Source organism: Anopheles gambiae, chromosome 2 (assembly GCF_943734735.2).
Source record: "Anopheles gambiae chromosome 2, idAnoGambNW_F1_1, whole genome shotgun sequence".
NCBI classification, from domain to species: domain Eukaryota; kingdom Metazoa; phylum Arthropoda; class Insecta; order Diptera; family Culicidae; genus Anopheles; species Anopheles gambiae.
The window spans coordinates 5064484-5089344 of record NC_064601.1 but is presented as its reverse complement, the minus strand read 5'-3'; the positions used below and the strand labels follow the sequence as shown (position 1 = coordinate 5089344).

General features: G+C 47.9%; 1 protein-coding gene across 1 annotated transcript in view; it reads left to right on the top strand.

The window, feature by feature from the left end:
• Positions 1–409: 409 nt before the first annotated feature.
• The window catches only part of LOC3290476 (uncharacterized), a 58906-nt gene continuing 34454 nt past the window's right edge, over positions 410–24861 (top strand). Inside the window, exons 1-7 of the mRNA XM_061663549.1 lie at positions 410–664; positions 1868–2094; positions 12064–14172; positions 14411–14726; positions 14803–15113; positions 15199–15321; positions 23399–23438. Of these exons, the coding sequence (XP_061519533.1) occupies positions 12517–14172; positions 14411–14726; positions 14803–15113; positions 15199–15321; positions 23399–23438 (2446 nt within the window). The 5' untranslated portion in view covers positions 410–664; positions 1868–2094; positions 12064–12516. The remainder of the gene's footprint in view (positions 665–1867; positions 2095–12063; positions 14173–14410; positions 14727–14802; positions 15114–15198; positions 15322–23398; positions 23439–24861) is intronic.

Below are 24861 nucleotides of genomic sequence, written 5' to 3'. Positions count from 1 at the left end.
GTAGAAACGGCAATTCTATTGGCTTCTTTGAGTATGTCGATCAAAGCGCACGTATTTTAGTGTGATTGTTGAATATTATCATGGAATTACCATTGAGATACTACGTAAAATACATTCTTGCTCTGAGTATAAACGACCTCTTTTCCTAATAAGACTTTGCAACAATGGGAATTTTATATTTCCAACTAAACAAGTGACATTCTACAATTCTACAAACACTTAATTGCGCACGGTGCGTGCGACACTGTAAAACTCCCATTCGTGACGGGGTGAATTGGTCGTTAGTGTGTGCGTAACAGACCAGGCGGGTGTTTGCCGCTCGCGCGCAAGTGTGTGCGTGTGTCTGGGACCGTTTGAGGGGGTGGGGGGTTTGGCGACAAAGAAAGCTGCTGCTGCTGCGGATTACTACACACACGCGATAGGCGCACAGTTGGGGTGGTACGTACGGCCTGTCTCACTCATCCTCCATCCATTGCTATCGGTGCGCTCGCAGAGGAAGGAGTACCGCCGTCAGAGTCGTCCCTGCCCGCTGCCAGACTAAGTGGGGCGCGCGTTTTGCGGCCGCAGAAATCTATTGTTTCGTGCGGCGTTGCTACTGTGCCTGTGTACCGGTTGTGTGCTGTTTGTGTGCTTCCCTCCCAGAAAAGGGGTGCTTTTAAATTGTGTGCGTGTGTTTTTTTAAATAGCAATTAAGTAACTGGTGTGTGTGTGTGTATGAGGCTGCCCCAACGAGAGAAACCATTGAATGAGAAGGCGTGGGTGTTTATTATTTTGTGTGCAAAAAAATGATAATGCCGATCGTGTTGTAACGCTCTCCGGCATTCGATCCATCACAGGCGCAACAGCCAACAATACAGGCTTCGCATGCGTCACCAATCCCACACACACACACACACACACGTACCCTGTACGGTGTCAGCAAAAGCAGCAGTGAAGCGTAGCGCAGTGCAATACTAAGAAGGTTTTTGGGGGAAGGTGGCGGGGGGTGGAGAAGGGCATATGTGCATTTACACGATCGATCGACGCACAAATCCTCCCTTCCTTCCCTCAGCCTCAGCTGTGTGCAGCGATTGTCGCGGTGCAAATCTAGAAGAAAGAGCACAAAAAGAGAGATAGCAGTGTGTGTGTGTTGGTGCTAGAATAGTGCATGAGATAGTGTGCGAAGAAAGGGCCACGAGACGACGGCACTGGTTGCGGCCATTTCCATTGTGTGCGGGCTATTTCCCGCAGCATTGCGGTGTGGAAAACAGTCGAACGCGGGCTGGAAGTGTCGACCGAGTGTCTCCCCGTGTGTGGTGCAGAGTGTAGCGTAGTAGTCGCCTCGTGGCTAAGTGGATTAACCAGTCTGTCCGGTTGTGTGCCACCACAGCTGTGACGTCATTCGAGTGTGTGGGGCGCGTGTGTGTGTGTGTGTGTGTTTCGTACTCCCCCCTCCCCCGGTCCAACTGATAATTGGCAGCAAAGGTGAGCGAAAAAGTAGCAGCAAAGGCAATAGAGTTGAAAGTGAGACGGTCGTCGCCGCCCAGTCGTCGCGCTTTTCCATCGCAGTCGGCTGTGCGTGTACGAGACGCGCACCGCAGTAGTGTACGAGGGAACGAAGAGAGAAAGCGCTAAACGTTAGAAGAAGGCGAGGAGCGTGGCCTAGGTTAAGCTAAATCAGTGCCGAAACCGGATCTATCTAACCGTGTGTGTTTGTGGGTGTGTGTGCAGGGGCAAAATCAGCTGATTTACGTGCGTGGTGAAAAGAAGAGCGAAAAAGAACGTGCTGTGTGTGTGTGTGGAAGGGAGAAGTAAACGTTCAGCTGATCGCGAAGCTTCTGTTGTGTTGTCTTTGCAAAATCATCATCATCATTCTCTCCTACCTTAGCAGATAGATTGAAGTCAGCCGGCAAACAACCTCTGGCAGCGAACAAACGCCCGTTCCGTTCCGGTTGCTTCATCGGGAATTTTTCTTTTTTAACCGTGTGAGTGTGAGTGTGTGTGTGTGTGTGTGCGAGCGCTTCCGGAGTGATTCATTGGCCGCAAAAGAAGTGAAATAAACAAGACCGAATAGCGAACACACATCATCACCCGGCCGGTCCGCCACTAGATCATGTAAGGAAAAACAAACAACGACATTTTCTTTAAAATCCCGCACGACGCAATCCGGATGATGAATCGAATGGTACATCATCCGATTGATCTCTGTGGTTGATGCGATAGAGGGCGAGAGAGAGAGAGAGAGAGACATGGGACGATGCTTGAGTAGACAGGCCAACAGTGTTGATGCTTTTCGGGGAAATCTATTTCTTCTCTTCGGGTTAAATTGATCCCGTTAACGTGTCTGGTGGGATTGTCCAAAAATGCTAAAAACCGGTTCGATGTGATAATAGGCATGTTTTGTTTCCATCACGGTGTCTCAATGGACCGGTTTTTGTTGTCTTTCGAAGGAGATGCGCATAAGCACAATGAATGAATTTTATCACTGAAAGGCTTTAACATTATGCCAAATTTTACTTCCTTGAAAAACTTGGCGAAGAAATGCAATAGACTTAGAGTTTTGTGTGCGGAAACAAACAAGGTGAAACTATGTTTATCAAGCAAGCTTAATGTTTGCTTTCTATTTTCGCCTCAAGCGTGACCGGTGTGGTCTGTCGGTCCACCACTGCCTGGTGGAGCATTATGTAGCAGCATTTAGAGGATGTTTTGATCGTTGTTTTGGTTCTAAACAGTTCTGTGTAACTCTTGCGAGCGTGCGTAATAATCGTAACATCATCGCACAACTGTTTATAAGGAAACTTGCAGTCTCTCCATTGCAGTTGCTAATTATTATCACTAGCGCTAGATGAAAAAATCAGCCCGGCTCACTCAAAGGGTGCGCAAAAACATTCGCAATTAATTGCTGTTAGCAAATTGTGTCGATAAAATCTGTCATTCGAGCTCGTTTAATTGTGCGTTTCCGTCACGGGGCCCTTGCGTCGCCCAATTAAGCGCCAACAACAACTCACTCACCACAACCCGCCTCACGCTCTTAATTGTGATGATCTCAGCAATTGGTAATCGACCACACGTCGATATTTCTCCCGTCAATCCCGCCGCCGCCGCCACCGAGTTCAATGCAACAAAAACTGCATCGTCTCCGATCGATGTTTCAGGCTCGATGGTGGTGTGGCGTTTGGCGTAACAATGTCGCGACGAGCTTTTAATACACATTATTTGAGATGGTCTTTTCTAATAACGCGCGCGCGATCGATTCCGCCAGAGGGAGAGTTACGAGTTACGCTTCAAACCAGCTGGGAAGCGTCAGGGATTTTTCTGGTGTAATGGGGAAGTCATTTGATGGTGCTCTGCCATCTTCGGCAGGGATGTGTGATGTGTCTCTGGGCGTCGGTTTCTCTTATTTTATTGCTGGCAGATTGAAAGACCAAACGCATAAAGAGTGAAGCTCTGTTCTTTGTCGCATCGTCATCGGTTTGTTAGCCATGAGTAAGTGCATTGGCTGCAGCAAATGATCTCGGTAATGGTGAGGATGATGCAAAAATCACATTACAAAAATGTCACAATTTGTGTGAGCGAACCCCCCTTTGCCACACACACACCGTGACGCTTCTTGGTGGAAATACAACAAGTGAAAATCAAATCCCTTCGGACGTGTGTGTGTGTGTGGGAAGAATGGTTCTATGCCTTGAATACGGATTTCCGAACGAACCTGAGCACACGGTCACGGTTGTGCACATAAAGGTAATAAAGTAAAGCCAGATTTGATGAGTTCAGTTGAACTCGGAAGTATGCAATTGATCTAAAAATACGCCAAGCACAACGGGAATGGATTTAGTATTTTGTCAAATTTATTCCTTTCCGCCTCAACTTGGTTTGAGTGCGATCTCAATACACCTGCTGTTGAAAAATGCCGGCCGGCTTTACTTCAACAACACTTCCTATTTGGGAATGGTCTTAGGTTTGACGATTCTACTGAAGCAGCGGACTTATTCGCAACAAATCTTATCATTTTGAGGCTCATTTACATTCAACTGCGTGACGGTGGGTTTTCTTCTTCCATCCGGCCACACAGATGGTGCAAAGTCTTTGTGTCGCACGCGCCCGGATGCTGGGACTGCTGGGACTGTGAGCGCGAAAATTGAAGGGACGACGCTCGCCCAAGGGCACACAATGTATGTGACGGGATGATAAGGTCTTTGATTATTGATGGGGTCGTGTCGATTGCTTTGAACGCGTTCGCCGCAATGACACAGCCAATGACGCTAATCATCGCGTGTGTGTGTGTGTGTGTGTGTGTTTGTGTACCGAGGCCACTATTTGCAGATTGAAATTGGAATAGATGAGCGTCACGTGAAGGTCAACAGTCGGAAGTTGTGGAAGATGAAGTCTTTGTTGGAGTGTTGTAGTGTTGGAATGTTTGGTTCACAATTACAATCATGTTTACGCGTTGATAAGATGCCGATGGTGATAAGAATTCCAACTGCGTCAGTTTGTTGTAGAGTGCCAAATAGAGCATAATCGTAGTGAGTTAGCTGCAATTCGATTTGGTCTGAATTTGTTTACGCTAATTTTCCTCCTTCTACTCTGCAAATACCGCTTCGCTTATAGTATAAACAAGCAACTGTACGCGAATGTGTGTACAAAGTAAGCGAAGGATTGGCGGGGGGAAAGGCAAACCGTCACCGCAAACTGACACACCAATATGGGCAATTAAACCGTCAATCAAGCGTTTTTATTATTTATTTACGTGTCATATTTAAACCACCGCCGCATGTCTGCGCCTCCTCCGCCTTCTTCGGCACGGTTTCGCTCACTCTCCGGTTCGCGCGTCTCTACTAATAAACAAAATACAATAAAAAAAAGGGTATGAAGGGGGAACACTACCCCACATCAGACATCATACATATCGAATGTTTTTAACGACTTTTTTTTCTGGCCTGCCTCGCGCACAGTTTGTTTCGCACGTGACGTCTGCATGCCGTCGCAAATCCCACTCCGGTCTATGAATCACACTCCGAAGCAATGGCCAACGGGTGCGACACGACCGTCGAAAAGTGGTGCTGAAGAATGGACGATGGGCTTAAAGTGGATCAAAGATTAAATTACAGACGAATGGGCACCGACCATAGGAGGGGGGGGGGGGGGGTTGTGGGGAGTGTCACTCAAGGGAAAAGCGATACCTGTGAGCCGAGAACATAAGTACAGGGGTAGTGCAAATTCAATCGCACCACATTTATTTCGTTTATCAATCTCCGTTTCACTGTTTGGTTTGTTTACTGTTTTGCTCTGCTGTATCGTTTTTGTGTAAAAAATCTTAAAATCAAAGAACGAAAACAAAACACAACCTCCTGTGGTCCGGGGAAAATCACTTATCACACTGCAAAGTGGTAGCTGCTCCGGCTAATTTATTGCCATTCGATGGCTATCGATTGTGCGCGTCCCGTAAATCAGACCGATTAGTCGAACCAACCGCGCCACCATCATCATGCTGGGAGCCATTTATCATGCATCAATCCGCTGGCACACTACCCGTGATTGGGCGGCCAGTCTGGACAGCGAGACAACAAAACCACGTACCAAGCCAATAAAGCAAAATGATACTTTCCCACAGAACACCGTTGTATGCCGCCGTTATTGGTGTGCTAGCTCGCACTAATCACCTCTTGATCGCCCGATTTTGAAGCGATTTTGAAGGGAAGACAAAGAGAAAGTGCAAAGGGTTGGGGCGAGAAACTTTTGTTTTTGCTTGTACCGGATGTGGCCGGTAAAGGTCAAGAAGAGAGGACGAAAGACTAATGTTATATTTGCCATGCGGTTCACGCACGGTTCAGCACGCGAAATAAATTAACCTCACGCAAGAGTTACGGCGCGTTCTTAACGATCGCCGCGTCGTTATGGTTGGGGTGATTCGACCATCGCCGGTACGGTTGGGGCATGCTTGCTTATCGACGTTCTAATCCTAGCAGCTGGTGCACGGTGGTACATTTGTCACGCCACTAGCAATTACAGGGGTTTTCGCACCATTTTAGTGTGTGCTTGGTATAAACGATGTTACTAGAAAATAATTAAAACAAATTGAAATAATGTTTAATCGTTAATAGGTATCTTTTCTCGGCTGCAGGAGAAATTAATGCTCTGTTTCACACTGTAGAAAATGTTGCCTTTTTCCGTTGTATAAGTCCCCTGCATAGGTAGACGAGCTAAGGGATGGTCAGCTTTGATGCATTGGCCGAGTTTTCAATGAGCAGGAAAACGTAATCGAGCTTGCATTTTAACGATTGCCCGTGCCAGCTTGTTGCCCTCGGTACGATAATGATTGACGGGCGTATGGCATCGCGTCATCATTTGTAGTGGAAAAATCATGCCTTTGATGGCTTACAAAGAGCAATTTGTTAAACAGCTTCCATTCTAATGAGGTACAGTTTGTCTTAAAAACAGAACTCATTTGATCACTTTATAGCACTTCATACACATTCTGCCCTCATAAAACTGTGTGGCAGGTCAAACGTTCGATCCGCCGAATCATTTTTTTCGCTAAACGTTAACCTTTAGCCACGCATTCGCGACGTTCGGTTCGGTGTTTTACATAAATCATTAACTTCAATTTAAATCCCGCGCTCGTTTGGAGCAATTGATCGGCAGGGCCCCCGGACCCTCCGCTGTGGCCGATGGTCGGTGACATTCTCTAATTGAAAACAGCTGTGAAGAGGAATGTTACCCACTCCCGCGACCCCTAGTCGTTCGCGCCCCACGCAGCCGCGAATGATATTAACGCGAATGGGTTGAGAAATTTGCACGCCAACGCCAGGCGGTGGTGCGGCTTTTTTGCCCTCCGCAAAGCGACTGGTGGGTGGGTGGGATGCTTTGCGCTGTTGGCTGTTGACGATGGGGCCACAGTGTGTGAGATAAGTGCCGCGGTGCGTTTAGTCAAACCGTCGTCGATTATTTTGTCGCCGTGGACACACTTACTGCCTCCTCCTCCTCGCAGTCGTCGTTGTCATCGTCACATGCTAATTGGTTGCATCGATATGGCAACGCGATGATGCCTTGGCCGACATTGAAAATGCCGCACAGCAGCAGTGGTGGTGATGCGATGTGCAGTTGGCGCTGCGCTCAAGGTTTTCCAGGTGAAAAAGGTTGAAGCGTTTGATGTTTGCAGTGTGTTGTGATTAGTTTCTAAAAACAAACACAATCTTTCATATCATACAATCAATGCTTTCCAAAGAGTGTTTTTATCTGTTTCCTTCTATTTGCATATTTACCTCTTGCTTTCTATTGTGTTGCAGTTCTGTTACCTTGACCTCTTTCCAAGACACATGGGGTCGGTGTGAAACCTTCCCATACCCGCTTCATGTTGTGGCGGTTTGATTAACATTTAAATCGATGCACCACCAAGGTATCACCAGGCAATGGCAGACCAACACATGTGCTATAATAAACTGCCAACACTGCCAGTATTGCAGGAGGTGTGATTTCTATCTACAAGAGCTAAGAGACCTTTCGATTGGTTCGATTACTACGAGCAAATTATAGCTTCCCCTCCCGTATGTGTGTGTCTCGTCTCTCCTTGCGTCAGTAAATCCGCACTTCATCTTGGGAAGGTGAAACAAACGGCTTTGCTCAAGAATGTCGAGACTGGTAATCGATGTAAGTGATCGCACAACCGATCGAGCGTTTTGTTGTGCACAGCTGGGCGGTTTGTAATCCGTTCCCATTTCCTCAATCATTTGGATGATGTAAGCGGTTGAGTATTGCACGGTGATGCTGACATGATCTGATCAAGAACGTTAAGCGTGTGCTAATATCAAGCAAACATAGTTAATATGTCATACATTGTAGGCTATTTTGGAGATTTCAAGTAAAAAAGTCTTATCTAGAAGGTGGTAATCCAACTCAAGTTACTCTGGGAGGGCCTAATACTGTCGGAATAATGCTCCCAATGGCTTGAAAACTTGTGGACAAACACTTGAATGCAGGTTGAACTGTTTGTGGATTACCTTCCAGGAGCTCTTCGCTACATACGACTAATCTCCCCCTTCGGTCTTGGTGTCTTAACTTATCGATGGCCGTGATAGATTCACGATTTGAACTCATGGCGCGAGTTGTTGTGTGTGTTTGTTGTCTGCTGCTAGAGACTAACTAGACTCGACGAACTAGACGTTCTGTATACGTCTGTATTGGTTTCGTTGTGGCCAGATAGTCTCGTCTAGTCGCAGGGAAGTAGTTGCCTTTGTGAAGCATAGACGTTCTTCAGAATATCACTCATTCTCTATGTATACATGGTATATCTTCCCAATCTATTATCTCTTGAAATAGAAGGCAGTTTATTGCACCTGAAAATTGCTCTTGTAGTGGTTCAATTTCACCTTTTTCCAAGCTTTCGCTCTACAAACCACCGCTTGAGTCTTTTTGTCCAAAAACACTAACAGCAAACACGATTGGTCACTTCGTGCGGAACAAAGCGCCAACAATAAATAATTGATCATTAATCATTCCTCACACCTCGACGGAGAGAAAATACCTCTGGCGTCTGGGCGCCTGGGTGGAATGGCTTCGTGTTTGTTTATCTGCTTGTCACCCGGGCGTCCGGTTTTTGCGTCGTGTGATTCTAATTTGTTATCGAAAAATGCTGCTCCTGCAGCACACGACAACGCGCGCCGGCCGCAATAAACACGACCGAATCACCTTGCATAATATAGTGAGGCAAAAATAGACGCCTTTCCGCCGCCCGTTTTTGTGTGTATGAATCTGTATACGGTGCTTCCTAAATGACGTTAGTTTATGGCTTTATTTTCTTCAAACAATTCCATGCAAATTCCATTACTACGTTACGCAGCGTTTTTTTGTTGTTGTTTTGTTCCGCGTGTTTGTTGAAACCAAAACCGCCGCCGGTGATGATTTATTTGCAGACTGATGAAGAATGGTTTTAAAATACTTATCTACGGGACGAAGGAGCATCATCATCACACCCTGTAAGATAGCAGAATTCGTAGCAGAATTCACGCGCGGATGACAGGTCCCTGCCAAGGTCGCCGCTCTGTCCCCAGTTAAAGATGGACCCTAACCTCTCGTACAGGGAGGCGTCGTCGATCAATATGTTGTGAGGTGGTGCTGAAATGAAATGACCAATATTCCATCAAAAAGGTACACCGTGAACGTCCCCGATACTGTGCGGCTGTGGTACTGGTAGTACAAAGATGGCCTGGGCGTTGTCTTATCGTTCGTGTTTGTTGTTTGAACGATTGTGGTGATTTTTTTCACCCTCTAGACCACCGACTGCTTGCGGTCGGCACTGAAACTGAATGTGTTTTTCGAAGCTCCCGAAGTCCTGAGGCACGTCAACACACACACACCTTAGTGTTCAGGGTGACCGAAAAGATAGGCCCACCGGCACGGACCCTTGACTTACAACGACGCCAGCAGCAATCATTATGTATTCCGGCCACATATCAGTTGATGGCCACGGCTGCAAACGGCTTTGCCTGCCCGGTTGGAATGAATGCAAATGAAATCCACGGCTCCGTTAGCCGATCGCGTAATGGTTTGTTGTACCTGATTCCAGCAATACTCACGAAATGTTCTGGTGCGATTGGTGCTCACTTAAGTTTGTTGGTGTGGTGTGTTTATTTTGTCAGTGATACAAGATATCACACCGTGGTAAATGTGCAACACGTGAGTTCGAAATGTGGCGATTGGGTGTGTTTTCGTTGCGTTGTAGAAATGAGGTCCGGCTTTGCGCTGCATGTGACCTACGCGCTGAACAGCTGATCACGTTTTGCAATAAAAGTCGTGAGGGTAATTAAAAGTTTTACTGCACACAGGCACACTTAACCGGTATAGAATCACTTGATTGCTAAATGTATAGTCTAATCGGAGCAATGATTGTAGGTAGAGTTGCTGCTATCAGTGCTGTTCGTAGAAGAGATTCCATAAGAGAGTTTAGATATAATTATTCTGAGATTCTGATCATTCTCTTGAAGTCATACGCTCAGAGCTGTAAGCTGTGTCCTTTATCAGCTAATTTCTGTTCAATTTAAAACAAACGTTTATGTTACTTCCAACCTAGTATGACATCAGTCTCGACGAAGGGTGTAGCTGTTTACTCAAGATTGGATATCTTATCACACGTGGCACTACTATTTCTGTTAAGATATTGATGATGAGTCTCAGGAATGCTCTAATGATTCAAATTTGCAATGTCAAGGGCTAAATTCGGTCACTGAAGGAACTGTCCCAAACACTGATGGTACATCTCCCAATAATTGGAAATAACAGGATGGTCTTAGCGATCATTTAAGGGTTTTTCCTAACAAAGAACTCCTCCATCCTCAAACGTATCAGAACTTGGAAGCAATTCCCAATTAAAACAAGTACAATTTAAAGTTAGACCGTGTTTGCATACTTCTGATTGAATAACAAAGCACTCTAGTACGATGCCATAAGACGAAACGAAGCGTACAGGTCAACGACCTCTGCGCTTCACTCAGCTGTTTAGCGAAGGGACGAGTTGGCGATCGGATCGTGACCTATTATGCTGTTCAACCCCTTTTGCCCTGCCACTACAACCTCATGGTTGATCGCGTGCATTAATTGACTCTCTCTTTCACGCCGTTCTTTGTTTGATGTCGCTGAATGCGTGTAAATCGAACTTCTAGACGACATTGATTTCCTTTTGTAGCATGAATACACAGCTTCATTCATCTTCAACATTACCAATGTCAGCGCAGCAACAACCGGTGGCGTCCATTTTCCTCCCGAATCACGCACACAAACACACAAATGGACAATATGGCTCGTGTTCCGAATATCACGGCAACACGTTCCAATCGCGCAGGAAATGGGAAGATGATTTCGTGCCCATGTTTGTACGGGCGATGATGGTTTAGTGTTTATTTGTCACCTTTATGTCACGTCGAGACCGGCGGGCGCAGTGGGCGGCTAATGGGCAGAAGGTGGGAGAAGGGTAACATTTCAATACTCCTAATGTCTCGAACCACCAATCTCCCCCCATCCGTTGGGCGCGCGCTGTGTTTGTGTGTTTGCTTGGTTCGGTTATCATTAGCAAACAGACATCCAGCCGCCCAGCCATCCAGCCCTGTTTGCACAACACAATGCGCCCTTCCCCCTAGCATCAGTACTACCACAGCGTTACCACGCCGAACAAAACTGTTTGGTCGCGTTTGTCATTCTAACACATGTGCGCCGGACCCTTCGCCCCATGTATGGGGAAGCGCTTTCGATGGGTCGTCGGGTGCGGGTATGCTTTCCGCAATTGGGTGGGGTGCAAGCGGCCGACTCTGCTTCGGTCGTACACGTGTACCCTTTTAAGTAGGGCTAGACTGGGGCTGCTGGAGTATCGCTTGTAGCCAGGGGTGCAAAAACCAAGATGCAAAGATTGAAGCAATTATTTGAAATCGTTCTGAGTTCTGATCAACATTGGCAAACTATAATAACTCTTTTTTGAATGATAATTTATGAAAGTTACTCGGTATCATACGTACATACGTCATGTTGCTGAGCATCCAACTGTACCCAGCAGTAGAAACAATCCTCTCTTTTTGCTTCAACAACCTTATCACAGGGACAGAAACTGTTGAACGTCTTTGTTGGAGATGTAAAAATAGTTTCCAGACAAACAGATTGTTAGCATGCGTGACAGCGATGACGGCTCCATTTATCGTTAGCAGTAGCAACATTGACGTGCCCAGTGTGCTACGTTGGGTCGTGGTTTCAAGCAAGACAGCTATAAGCTATAAGACGTTATCACGCTTGTGCACTATTTGTTCAAGAAACTGCATTTGATAGACAGCTGTTTCTCGGAGCTTCAACTTTGTGGGGCGCTTTTATTCTTGCAAATAATGCTGTTTTCAGTATAATACAGATTCTAATATATAAGGGTCTAAGGGTTATGCTTCGTAAGGGTCAGCCAAACCTGAACATTGGTCAAAGTTTGCCGGTTACAGTCTACTCAAGCTATCCCAACACGTCTCTGCCTCATAGGCTCGGTTGAAGTCGTGTGGAAATTACCCTTTTCTTGACCGATTAACACCCTCTGCTCATCACGCATACTTCATCCTTCACCAGGCACCGTACGGCTGCGGCTAGACCGGTAGAAAATGAAACAAGGTGACACGCATCCCGCTTCCATCTGTGGCGAGACCTGTGGCAGCAAAGCAAGCAGCAGCCGGCTGTAATCGCGAAGCACAAAAGGCAAACAAAGTGTGCTGTATTCCAACACAAACTGCATTCCGGTGCGCTGTGTTGCATCGGAAAGATAAACAACGCCCAGCAACGACCTGATCATCGTAGAGAGAAACTTAGGCCCGAGTTTCCGAGAAGACAAGAATTCAAAAAAACGCGATAAGAGCTAGCGGGCGGACAAGGTAAAAGGAGCAGCAGCAGCAGCAGCAGTACAAATAAATTAACCCTAATTAATCGTGCTGGGAAGCACTGAGGCAGCCGCGGTCCACAGTCTTCCCGGTGGCCCACCGGCTGTGTGGCTGTGTGGCACAGCGAGAGCGAATTTAGATTAATTAAATGGCCGATTCATCGAACGGTGGCGGAACTAACACCACTGACACTACCACTACTACTGGGTTGTTCATACTGGAGCGGGAACAGCAGCCGCCTCTCGCCGCATCGATGGCACCGTCACCGAAGAACAACGACAACAACAACCACAACAACAACAACAACAACGGGACCGGCAACACCGCAGACGAGGAGCAAAACGCGCGGCGAATGGCGCGCGACATGGAGGAGGCCAAGCGGCGCATGAAGAAGCGCGTCGACTTCATGGAGGAGAACCAACCGCGGGCGGGCGAGGAGGCGCAGCCGCAAACGAACTTCAAAAACATGCCCCCGTACAGGCCCACCGAGCTGCTGCACCACCCGTGGGGCAGCGAGGGCACCCCGGTGTACGTGGGAGGCGCGGTGATGGATCAAGATTTCGAGCAGCACTTCGACAGCCTGATGCAGGAGCTCGAGAACATTCGGTCCGATTCGGATTCCGACTTTGGCGACGATCACGGTCTGCCCCCGCAGCGCTCTTCCGCCGCCCGAGGAGGACAGGCACGGCCAGTCGGCGGCAGTGGTGGTAGCGGACCTGGGGCCAAAGTCGGTGGACACCCGTCTGCCTCGTCCTGGAGCGACGGTAGCAGCTCGGTGAGCGACGTGGAAGAGGAACTGGATCATGAGCAGCAGCAGGAGGGTGTGGGGCGAACGCGCACCGCCCCTACCGAGCATCGACCGCTGGACCATCCACTGTTGGATGGGCCCGGGACGCCTTTCCGAATGCCCATTCCCCCGATGAGCCCGGGCAGACGTTCGGACAGTAGCGTCCTGTTCGGGCCCTCCTCGCTGCCCATAATCCTCCCGTTCCACGTGCGCCGCCGACTGTCCGAGTGTCGCGAGGAGGACGAAGAGGACGAGAAGCAGCAGTTGGCATCACATTCCCCCCCGTCCGCTACCGGCCGGCCGGCTTGCGGTCCGATCCCGGCGATCGTCATCGGTACGCCAGCGGAAAAGGAACCAGCGATCATCACGGCTGGCAAGCAGGAGGAGGAAGCGGAGGCGCCTCGCAAGTCTCGCTTCATGGTCACGAAGACGCAGGAAGAGGAGCAGCAGCAGCAGCAGCAGCAGGAACAGTACAAACGGCAGCCGGACACACCGAGCCCTCCCGCCCGACTGCGGCCGGAAACGATCGCCCTGCTCCCGGTGTCGGCCGCACAAAACTCTCAAACGATCCACTTCCCGTGCAGTAGCGGCACCGGGCAGCACACCTCGCTGCGTTCCATGTTTTCGCCCGACGCGGCGGTGGCACCTCACCTCAACACCCCCCATCTCGATCGGCGCTTCTTCGACACATCACTGGTAGAAATCCGTCCACTCACGCAAAGCCGAGGATCGCTCTCGTCGGCAGCCGGTGCTGATGCGGGTGGCTGCGATTCGGTCAACTCGCTATCGAACGGCCAGCAAGCGTCGGCCGGTGAGGCAGCAGCCAAGAGCAGTAACATTCCGTTCGAGTTGGATGAGGTTTGGGTAAAGCGGCCGGATCCGGTGGCGACCGCCAAAGCGAAGGAAGACACTGCAGTGGTGCCCGGGGCTCGAGCGACAACGCTGCCAGCGAATGCGAAACCCAACTACGCGGCGTTTGCCGACAGTCCTGCGAAGAAAAAGTCTCCCACGAAAGCAGTAAGTTTTGTTTGTACGATGAGGTTTTGGAATCCAATTTTGTAGCTTCTCGATTGTCTTAACTATGTCCTTGTTTAGTAGCGATAGTAGCTCTCACAACATAACCTAAAAAGATAACAACGAACGAACGAACAGAGTGTGCTGATAACGCACACATGCATTGATGGGGGATGATGATGCTAGGTTTCCATTTTAATGTTCTCCTTATGCTAATTCTACTTTGCTTCATTTCCGGCAGGATGCAATCGATTCCGGCAACTTCCAGCGTCCGTCGACGGCACCGGCCACCTCGGGCGAGTCGTCGACGCGTGCCTCCAAGAAGCAGAAGAAAAGCGAAAAGGAAGCAAAGAAGCAGGAGAAGGAGGTGATGAAGCAGAAGCGTGAGGAGGCACGCCGGCTCGAGAAGGAAGCGGCCAAGCTGGAAAAGCTGAACCGCAAGCACGAAAGCCTGTCGCGCAGCTCGGAGCGGGTCGGATCCGGCGCACGTTCCGGTTCGCTGGAACGGCGCCGCAGTGGAGAGGAAGCGCCCGTACTGAACCAATCGACCGTGCACGGTAAGGAGAGAGGGGGAGGAGACACACCAAAGCCACAGCAACTAATGAGCGTTATTGTTGTTCCTCTTAATTTTAGGTATTGCCAGTCCAAATCGAAGACCGACGATATTCGACGTGTTCCGACCGCGCAAGGGTTCCGATTCAAAGAAGAAAAAGGACGATGGAAGCAAATCGGGCTCGGATAAGGATAGCACCGGCATGGGCAGCGGGCCGATCAGCACTTCCGGGGGCATTATGAACAGTATGAAGGCAGCGCTGCACGTCGGCGGCCGGCACAGCCACCAGCACCAGCAACCGGCCGGTGCTACGGGCGCTGCCGCCACCGCCGGCACTTCGTCGAAGGTGCGCGACGGTTCCGCCCATCCGCACGCGGGCAGTGATGCACAGGTTGGTAGAGCGTTGGATCACCCCGGCCACCAATTCGACCCTGGCGTAATTTGGTGCTCGGTTTTGTTTTGTGTGTCTCTTTTAGTACTACCACACGGTAACGGCTGTGCGCCGAGCGGACGTCGGCAAGTCTCCGATGACGAAGGTGATGGATTTGTTTAGGCACCGTTCCAATTCGGCCGTTTCCGAGGCAGACAAACGTAAAGCGGTAAGTGGGTTTGGTGGGCAGTGGGTTTTTTTGACACTTTTTGTCTGGTATGAAATGAATCTTGATGTGGTCACGATGATTTGTCTCGTAGGAAGGGGCAGACAGAGACAGTTGTGTGTATACATTGTAGTGTAGGAAAAATGGCACGGATCAGTTGTTTTACCGGCAAAGCACTGCTTGTGGTTAGATTAATGATGTTGATGTGATTGTAAAAAGGAGAGCCTAGATGGAATTAAAAAGTAAAAAATCAGACGTAAAAGAGTGTTGAAACCTGCGGAGCGTTAGAAATGTGCTCGAAATAGCGTTTCGAGCTATTCAAAACTGCTCGACGCAGTTTGGCACATAGATGGCGCTAGAGAGTTTTCCCGTGAGAATGGTTCATGTCCGAGGTTTCACGCATGAATTCAACTGGATTCAACTCGGACACCTCTTACAATGATGTAATCCATGGAGTTTTAGTGTAAAAATGCTTCTTTTTTTGCAGAATATAATTAAAATATCCTTGTTTCGGTAAATAGCTGTGGAGCCGAGCTACTTAACAGGCAATTCTTTGGAATTGTTATAGCGTTGGTTGATTTGTTAGCAAAAATACCTCGCGAAATATGCGTCGCCTCCACGTGTACACTAAAAGTATGAGTTTTCAATATTTAGTAAGATAATTAAAAATCAAATGAACATTTACTAATGGGAACTGTTCCATTTGCTGTGCTCTTAACCGGTGTTTTACTGACAACCGAAAAGGCTTCTTCCTGTTGTTGGAATAGCGGATGAATTGATCAAATATTTGTTTTGTTTACTTCATTAACGACCAAATACACGTCGGCTTGTTGTTGAGTTGTCAATTCCCTCTGCATTTCACCATTACGCAACTGTTTGTGTGTAGGTTACAGCGATCAAAGATCGCTTGGCACAAGGGAAAACTAAACAACTAACAAGCAAACAAACGAGCGCGGGGCTAAAAGCTTCCACACATGACAGCGGGTCCCATTTTTAATCGAAGGTGATAGAATTATCAGCTATTACTACTCTATAAACACGCTAGTAGATAAGCAATCGATACGCAATTATCTGTGCGCCGCCATCAGCGCAGCGGCATAGAAACGGCGAAGGGACCACAGCCCCCCAGCCAATGGTGTGCAACGATGTCGTTAATTACGTCAGAATAAAAGCGGTACAAAGAGCGGCCCAGCGATCGGTTGAATGTTTCCTTCGCCAGGTGCCTCTTACGCGCGCACTCTTGTACGTTTGAAGACGCTGCTGCTGAAGCAGAGGTATTTTTTAGTGTTTTTCAATAAATTTGTTTGCCAGTCTCTCGACTGGTGGTGAATTTTCGAGCCCTTCTCGAGCCGTTTGACACGGGACACGGTGTAACGTGTGCGCGACTGAGAGTGTCCACAAAAATGGTCGCTCCATGCACGGCCGCAACCGTGTACGGCGCAAGGTCAAACGGTGGCTTGTTTGACGTACGTACGCTACCGGACGGTTCGAGGGGGGAGGGGGGGGGGGGCACTTTTTGTTGTAGTACCACCACCACCGATCGATCACTCGTAACATCGGCAGCATCCGATTCAATTACCTTCTCTCCACCACCAGCTGTAACCAACCGACCACCGGTGGTGGTGTGACGGGCAAAGGTAGAAGAGTGATCGAGCCTGCAGGGGGGAGGGGGGGGGGGTCTATGAGAGCGTGTGAGAGCGGTTGCCGAGACTGGCAGGGGCATATTGTTCATGTGACGCCATCGGGCAGACGTGGTGGATCAGCATGTCCTTTTTCGTATGAGCGTGCGAAGATTCGCCCGCACACGGAGGAGAAGCTGGTGTCTGGTGCAGCAGTCGGTGGGTGTTTGCTTTGTGTGCGGTGACACCCCACCGATTGATAGTGAAAGATCGGTTCGATTACGCGCGCTCGCGCAGTCTCTCGGGCTCGCGCGGGCTGATAGTGCAGCTGCAAGTGTTAGTATCGGTTCGTGTGCTTCGTACAGTGCGTGACGTCATCGTCGTTTGTTGGTCGTTTGACCGATATCGCGCTGTGCCCACAGGGCGGCAGGTTCATTTGCGAGTGAACGAGCGCGTTCTGGAAGGTGATGACGTATACCGGTAGCGACACACAGCAGCTCGTGCGGATGTGCCGCGTGTGCTCGGCGCAAACGTCTTTAGTTCGGTTGCACAGTCGGTCTGAATAGGACGCGCGTTCCGCTCGAGTTTACCGCCGGGTGTAAGGAATAGGTGATTATACAGATTGACTGTGATTATTCAAAACCACGGACCTCGTGGATGAGCTTTAGTGGTTGTGTATCGTCGTGTCACCACGTGTGTGTGTGTGTGTGTGTGTGTGTGTTTCGGGCGCGACAATGTGCAATGTTTGGTTTTCGGAAGGCACGGAAGGCCACGGATGTGACCCAGTTTGTTCTTGAAGCAGCCTCCATTTCCCTCTCTCACTCTCTTCCCTTCTCCGGATCTCGATCACTGCACCCCCTCTGTGCAGTGTGAATGCACTTATCTAAGGCCACCGCGTGCACGACCAACCTAGTGGCGGACGGTACGGTGTGCGGTGTGACCGCGCTCGTCACAAACGAGATCAAGTGACGAATAGAAAACGTGTGCGTGCGTGCGTGTGTGTACGGTAACGGGATCGTTGCAATCGAGCATTGGCCAGGTCGGTGGTCATGTGGCTCGTTATTATTGTAGTTTTGTAGCCACCGTCCAAAGCTCAGATCTCCATCGCCGTTGTGTGTTTGTGTTTCTCTGTGCCTCGGTTTGTTGTTTCACTCGCTTGCCGCGTGCCCGTGCGCCAGTGTGTTTGTGTGATGCGATCTCTACCAATCTAATGCAGCAATCGATCGGTTGCAGCTGGTGGCTTTTTTACCGTGATCACCCCCCCCCCCCCCCGCCCCCCCAAACGTCGGTGCGCGCAGGGTCGACCGTCCGTGGCGTATTTGTTTGCGCGGTTGCGGTAGGAAAGTGAAACCGAACCGTTGGTCGGTTGTTCGGTGGCCGATTCAAGAGCTGCCGCAAGAGCTTTGAAGGAAAGTGATGTGCAACAGCGACACCATCGTTGCGTGGAGTGTGTTTTGTGGAAATGGAATGAAGAAGGAGCACTGATGTGGGATGGTAGGCCGGTCATGCGGCTGGTAGACCTATTGTTGTTACGGGGACGTCTCCAGCCGCCGGAGAGGACTTTGGATCGTGCAACCAATTGCTCAATCAGAATTGCCCGCGAGTGCACACGCTTATGAAACTTCCGGTTTAAGAAAGAACGGCAAGACGGCTGCGTAGTGTAAATGATCCTCTACTCGCGTGCAACCTTGAGAAGACGCCTCTCGCGTATCGTTTGCGTAGGGCGCTATATGAAAATGTATTCTGATGTTGGGAGGTCAGCGACGAAATTGAAAAAAAAACATCTTCTACTTGTGGTTTCTGTGTTACTCTCATTCCCTGACCGTGGTATATCAGTCGCTTAAGTATTGCTGCAAAAACAAGTTCACCTCCCTATGTAATATTTGTATGTACTTGATTCCACCGGTAACGAACGTGTGCGCAATAAAGATGCAATCAAAACTCTTCAGAACTTGAAGATTCAACAGTTTTGTGAAGAAGCTATTTTTAGCGACTAGTGCTCGCGCATCACAGCTCTTCAGAACCTTTTTAAATGTTGACATTTAACCGCCAGCCCCAACACGTTGAATCAATGGCGTTGGAGTGTCTATGAAAGCGATGAAAGCGTGTAGAACCGATTGCCCGGATTAAAGTGCTCCTTTTGGGAGCAAGTATTTTCCATTACGCCTATTAGTTGGCCAGCTGATAGTACACCACACAGGCACACAGCGTCTGGAGTATGTTTACCTTTCCAGCGTGTCCCGTTCGATTAGGAGTGCTGCACTCTGTTCCCGGCCGATCGATCGGTAGCGATTTTTCGGATTGAAGGTTGCACATGCACATGCGCATTGGACTCATCGCTCCAACCCGGATGCCCGGTAAACAGTAACAGTGCTTATCAACACCTCTCTTTGGGGTGGGAGGGTAAAGGGACCTTTCCCTAAGGCGGTTGGGACAACCTGAACAAGTACAGTGGGTCTGATAATGGGTCTGATTATGGGGCAGCTTGATAGGGCAATCACAAGAGCCAATAGTGTGCAAAGAGTATCGCAAAATCACTTCAAAATGGTTGTTTGTTCATTCTTCCCCTCCTACCGGATGGTACAGGAGTTATCCCTCCTCCGGGGTGCAAATGATGTGTGAGGGAGTTGTTTAGTTTTGAAACTACGTAGTTAGTACTTCACTGGAGTAGTCCTCTTTCGTAACATCCGGTTGGGATTTTTATCAGATTGGATAATAGATAGGAGGAGGTTTATTTCTGGAAACGGGCATCATCGCAAGAATAACGCTTTGTTTTCAAGTTCTTGAAAATTAAACAATCCCTTGAAGCGTAAACAACTGACAGTAAACCTCCACCACCCTCTATTACGCTCAATTTGATTTCATTTGCAAGCAATGACACAAACGCACTTCGCTGTGGTGTGTGAGTGTGTTTATCGTTCGCGTAATGCCCTTTTACCCTGCACACCTATGGTGTGGGGCCTTGAGAAGAGGGTATAACGAGGGGCGGCCTCAAATGGTGGAGGAGAATCCAACCCCCAAAAACCTTGTTAAATGATAAAATTGTGCGAGATAATATTGATTCTGTGGTGCACACACAATGCCAATATTTAACGGCTTCATATCGTTTGTTTGCTCTAGATGTTACTAGATAATGCGAATGACTCTGGAACACGCACGGGGAGGAAGATTTTGTTTGTCCGTTGATAACAGCGTAAGAAAAAACTGCAATATGCCTCCAAAAGAAGCTTCTTCTTTGAAAGTTGATACACCTCCTCAGCTTTCAGCTTCAAAAGACGTCCTCTTAAATCCAAGCACGACGAAGGAAAGTAGCCTTTCGCCGTCCGGAAGTGGGTCGTAATTGTTGCTTCCTGCCGTCTGTGACGACGCTGCTGCGCGGGACTTTATGCAACCGGGGAGGACCTATTTTTAGCAACAACACTTTCCACCGAGGTCTACTGGAAATTGCGAGTCGCGTACTATATTGTCCCTACCAATGGGAGGGAGAGGTTGTCCAGCACGGTTCGTCCCCTGGTTCAATTGGCACCTTGTTTACTGACTAGCTTAGGGTCAAGTGTGTCTGTTCGCTGCAGCACAATGTATCCAGTTCTCTATTAGTTAACAGAAGCGTGGTCGGCGACCGTACCAGGTCGATCTATGCAGTCCAGTAGTAGATCGTTCACTTCTTCGTCCGTTTAGCACCTTCACCTTCACCGAACCGTTTCATTCACTTAGCGTGTTTTTCTACGTTTGATGCAAAAGTGGGAAGAGAGAGAGAGAAAGAGCTCGGATAAATAACAACAGTAATAATTCAGCAAACCGTAGGAAAGGTTAATATTAGGCCAAAGTGAAGAGTAAATATTTGTTCGAAATGATCTGTTTTTATTTGCACTGTGGATGATTTAGTTTTATGGTGTGTGAGGTGAGTTGACGATTTATCAACAGAATGGGAGTTATGGGAATTACCAAACTATTGGGCTATCCAGAAGATTCAAAATTGGAAAATAAAGCTAAAATCCTGAGAGAATGTTGGAATTCATGTTTAGTAAACAATTGCTTTCCTTAAAAGTTTACTTGAACTACTAACAACTGTTTTGGTATGGTAATCTCCCATTTCCCTTTTTTCAAAATATTGTCCTCCAGCCATTTGGATGGACAATTATATTCATTTGCATACATTACGATGTGTGTGTACACTTATCCCAGAAACGAAAAACCAGACACACATGAGACGATCTACCTACTGACCGAATGCACGTGTCCCTGTGGTTGGTGTCAGCGGAGAGGGAAAGAGAGACGCATTTCCGTCGTTCCGGCGTTCTCAGTCAATTTCCATCGCTGCACTGTGATGCGAGTGATGCGCACGTACGAGCGATCAGACACATGACCTGTGGAGAGGATGACAGGTTGACATGTTGATCTAATATATGCACCAGCTCCGGTAGCCAACGGGGGTGAGACGATCATGTGTGGAATAAGCTTTATAATAGCAGGAACACTTGTTTTTCGTAGTGTTTTTGTTTCATACTTTCGACTAGTGCTCTCTCCGACAACCGTCAGATTGTGTCGATGTAATTTCAGACGCTCTGTGGTGGGTCAGGTTTTGCCTCGCGCTCGTGCGGAACCAAATGTCTCTCGTTGGAAGGTGGTGGAGGGACACACATCGATTAGAAGTTACCCTTCGAGATAGGCAACGTTGCCCTTTTGGCACGTAACACAAGTCGCAACTGTAATCTCAGCAGCTTGGTGTGGATGAACATCCAAATCTATTCATAAAACGCAGGACAGAAGTGTTTGAAATCCTCTTCCAAACAAGCGAATACATCTACAAGAAACAATAAAAATGCTGATAACATTCTTCAATCGCACCTGTCGTCTTTCTGGGTCGATCATAATCAATTGCGGAAAAATGTGTTATTTCCAGTTGTTTTCGGTTATCTGCAGTGAGTTGCGGCGCATGTGAAGCGAGTGGTGATGAATTTCGCTTATCTGTGCAGTCTCATCAAAACTGAACCTTTCTACTAAAAACACGTGGGCCCCTAGCGAACGCTCAAAAGGACAGAGCTTTATCAAGGCACGATTGGTTTTTGTTTTTCATTTTCACTTCTGTAGGTGATAAGACGGAAGTGTTGTCTCAGGTGCATCGTGTTGCTTCTAGGTACGGATGCTTCAAAACATTTGTACCAAGAGGTCGGGGGCATGATTGATCATGGTGGTTTTTTTGGTGTATGTATGTGGCATTTTGTGCAGGAATAGACGTAAATAGACTGTTTTAAAAATATACACATTTGGTAGGAAAACAAACCAAACAACAAGGAAGAAAGTAAATTAAAGTACAATCGGATTCATTGTGGCGGACTTTTATAAACCATCAATTGAAGGCGGTTGTTTTATAGCTCCCCCACTAAACCTTCACCTCAATTGCGTTTACTGTCATGTGGCATATTGTCAATGCATCGTGCGAAGAGCGTCCTATAACCAGCTCGTCAATGAGTTGGATGGTTTCAATAAGTTCCACTGGCAGGCAAAAAAGACGTACGTAAATAGCACTAAAATGCGGCAAACGAGGAGCGGAGTGAGTCTTACGAGCGGTTCCCTTTATCCAGCACTTACCAATTCATCAAGCACAAGATGAGTAGGAAAGGTTGTTGTTTGTAACAGAAATGATGACGCTCGTTTGCCAATTGGAGTTCCGTTCTGCTCGTGTTTATCCATTGCGCTGCCGTTGCAATTGTTTTGTTGTTTACCCACGCGTCGGGCCTACTAAAGCATGAAGGGTGGTTGCATGGGGGTCTGGATGTGCATTTGGACAGCTTTTGGTTCCAACGGGGAACATACTGCCCTGCTGTCCAGTCCAATTTGCTTTATCTCTCCGCTGCAAATGACGTATGTTGACGAGGAGTGGAGTGTTGTGTGGTTTAGCTTATCGTAGTTGTGGAAAGCATAAAGTAGCCGTAACATTGCATCCGGAATCGGTCAATAGTTGTGTGGTTTTTTTCCCATTCTTCAGTAAGGTGCGTCGGTAATTGAAGTACGCTTTATGTAGAGATAACGATCAATCAGTACAACTTTCCAAGGCGGTGACCATTAGCTGGGAGTATACATAAAAGTCCTAAGTTCTACGGTTCTGACAAGTGTTGTTGCGTGCGTGTTTGTGTGTGTGTGTATAAAGCCACCGGAAACGGTGGTGGTAGAAAGATAAAGCTAATTCTAACCGGTCGAACATGTCGACCTACCTGAAGAATAAGCTGCTGCGGCGACAATCGGGGGGAGGTATGGAACTTCCGGGTCGGCAGCATCGTAGTCGCTCGTTGGACGTGGAGGCCCTCCAGCGTTCCGGTGTGCAGGCGTTAATGATTGTAAGATATCGGTTATATTTAACTATTACTCGTTGAACCACATCAAGATTCAGTTCAGTTTATTTATGTATGTGCTTGTTAAATTTTGATACTGACTCTTTTTTTCTTCTCCCACCCCAACAGAAAGCAGCCGCACAGCATCAGCAACAGCTAGCCGTCCAATGTAAGTACCTCGGTATACAATTTGTTGTCCCCTATTTAAAAACAAGACATAATAATGAGCTCTGTCGAGGAGCGTCAACTACACGTCAAATGCATTTTCTCTGTCAAAGTGAAGTGTCCGTGCAAACTGAAATGAGGTATCAAGAGTTTTTTTTCTACTTCTGTTCCACCTGTCTGTCAAGTTAAACATGTTTTGAAGGAATATTCATCGTAATACTATGCGCACAACTGCTGCACACACACAATTGAGAGCATCCGCGTCTATTGTGGTTTGTAGCAGATGTCTTTTTCTCGCTTTTTCTCTCTCCCTGTCTCGTTTTAATGAACCCGTTTTGTTGACTACCGTGTCCCGTGCTAGAGTGGGGTAGGTCTATTTCTCCTCAAAAACATGTGACCGATGATGTCATAACTTTGGTTTTTTTTTCTTTTTTTTTAATGAAAATAGACCAAATTGAATGAAAAATATAATTGCCTAATTGTATGTCAAAAAGTACGATTAAAAATAGATTCCCCACCACTTACCATTCAAAAACACAGAAATAGAATATTCACATTGCCCGGATAATCGAGAGCCACAACGCCGAGACAGCTGTCATCCGCGCACAAGGGTTGATAGAGGCATTTGTTTTTGTTTTGCTTTTCCGCCGGCTTACTACGAAAGATTGCACGCACACATCGGGCGCACGTAGCTGGGTGCTACGGTAGTGTTGGTACAACCGAGCGAGCCTCCTTCTTTGCGTAACGTGCGTGTGTGTTGGATGGTGTGTATGTGTTTTTTTTTATTATTCCCTCCACCCCACACGAATTTGTGTTTACTACGACGCTGTGTGGTTTCTGGGGCTTGTAAAGGGAAACTTTTGCCGTAGAGTTGGAGAAGTAAGAAAAAAATGGTTTACCAAGAATTTGAAGAAAGCAAAACGTGTGATGAATTTGCGTAAAGGGGGGATTAAAACAGCATAACATTCTGCCGGCTGTCGAACGGCGTGTGAAAATAAGCCATCCCTTTGCACTGCGGGGAAGCGTAAAGCGAGTGAGCGAGAGAAGAGACTCTTGTTGTGTTTTAGAGTAACCTTGAAACGGTGTTAGTAAGTGTGTGCGTGTGTGTATAATTGTGTTTTTTTTTCATTCTTGCCGGATTCCGTCCACACTTTCCTCGCCCATTTTCCTTCTCCTTCTGTCTCTCTCTCTCGCTCCCTTTCCTTTCGGTTGCGAACGCCAATCTTCTTTCCCTTTTCCGTGCCGTTGTTTTCGTGTTACTGTTTCTGAAATGAGTTTCCTGTTTATCGCACTTTTGCCACCGATGGGGCGCGCTTGCCTGTGCTCTGTGTAAAAATGGGCTGAATTTATGGACGTGAAAATAGAGTGTTCTAACTCTACACACTACTCAGGTAAACATAGAAATTGTCGCCGATGCTGTTTACCCG